Genomic DNA, 1,342 nt, shown 5'->3' with positions numbered 1-1,342 from the left:
CCGCCGCCGCCGCTGTCACCGGGGCCGCCTGCTGGGGCTGCTGGACGTGCACGGGCGAGCCGCTGGGCTCCGCCATGATGCTGCCGGAGGAGAGCGGGAGGACGCACCGGCCGGTGGACGACCTTCCACTTGAAACTTCCCTTCCCTCGCCGCCGACACCTCTCGGCTGGCGCACGCCCTCCCCGCCCGCCGCCGCCGCCAGAGCCAGCCACGAGGGGAGGGAGCGAGGGAGGCCGAGCCCGGCGGAGGGAGGAGGCAGCGCCGGCGGAGGCGGGGAAGGGAGGAGGCGGCTGCCGCCGCGCTCGCCGCGCGCCCCGAGCCTCGCGCGCGCAGTTCTCTGCCTCCGCGAGGGGAACCGCCGCCCTCTCCAGCTCTGCTCGTGCCCGGGGAAGTGTCCACCCAAGGGGATCAAGGGTGGTTGATGCTTGCTTTGGGGGGTGGGGGGCCGCGTTCCTCGTCCGCTGAGTCCCTGCTTTCCCAGCAAACGAACAGTCTGGAAGATACCCCCTGGGGACCTTGAGGGCGGGGTCGTTGAACCGCTGCCAAGTTCCCAGATTCACACGTTTCCCCAGCTAAGGGAACCTGAAGAACTGAAGGCAACCCTGAAGTTCATTTACAAGTTAGCGGGTGAGACACATGCCGGCGGGCCGTTTGTAGGACGCCAGTTAAAAAATAATCCAACTTGTAACTTTCCTGTGCTTTACCTGCCAATATTCCTTTCCTACCTTCCCTAATCTGAACAGTCCTTCTACTTTTTCTTAGTGAAACATGAGTCCTTAGGTCCTTGGCTTTTGACAGATTTTCTTCATTCTGTTGCAAGACCGCTTGATCCCAGCGAGGTGATGTAAGGGCCTGTGGCGATAGAATAAGAAATGTAAGAGATTCGGACACTTTATTTCAAATTCTGTACCCTAATGACATGCCATATTAACCCGTTAGGACAACACAGAGCAGGCCTTTCTTTTAGAGCATACTGGGTGTCAAAGAATGCGCGGAGGCATAAATAAACTGCCTTGGAAACTCTTAATTAATTGCTGCTTTTCAACACTCCCCAAATTACCTCATCCTTAAAATTGCTATGGTATAACCATAGGTCATCCTAATTATAGGTGTCATATTTAACACTGAATGGACTCTGTGTTCTCTTGGTAGAAGATGACCAAGACTGCACCATTCTTGTATTGAGCTAAACAGTATAATGAATTGAGGGGCTACTGGGCATTTGACCAAGATTATCTTGTGCTAGTTTTCACCACTACTATTGGATACATGAGTATGGACAATGGGCAGATAACAAACACTAAGAAAAACTGATACTGTGTCTTCTGCATTTTTATACAAA

At 54.1% G+C, this 1,342-nt stretch overlaps 1 protein-coding gene across 1 annotated transcript in view; it reads right to left on the bottom strand.

The window, feature by feature from the left end:
* The window catches only part of STK39 (serine threonine kinase 39), a 254,646-nt gene extending 254,450 nt beyond the window's left edge, over nt 1–196 (bottom strand). Inside the window, exon 1 of the mRNA XM_012725522.1 lies at nt 5–196. Within this exon, the coding sequence (XP_012580976.1) occupies nt 5–76 (72 nt within the window). The 5' untranslated portion in view covers nt 77–196. The remainder of the gene's footprint in view (nt 1–4) is intronic.
* Nucleotides 197–1,342: the final 1,146 nt, after the last annotated feature.

This window comes from Condylura cristata, unplaced genomic scaffold, assembly GCF_000260355.1.
Source record: "Condylura cristata isolate star-nosed mole 26May11 unplaced genomic scaffold, ConCri1.0 scaffold00002, whole genome shotgun sequence".
NCBI lineage: Eukaryota > Metazoa > Chordata > Mammalia > Eulipotyphla > Talpidae > Condylura > Condylura cristata.
The sequence above is the reverse complement of the archived record's forward strand: the minus strand, read 5'-3'. Positions and strand labels throughout refer to the sequence as shown.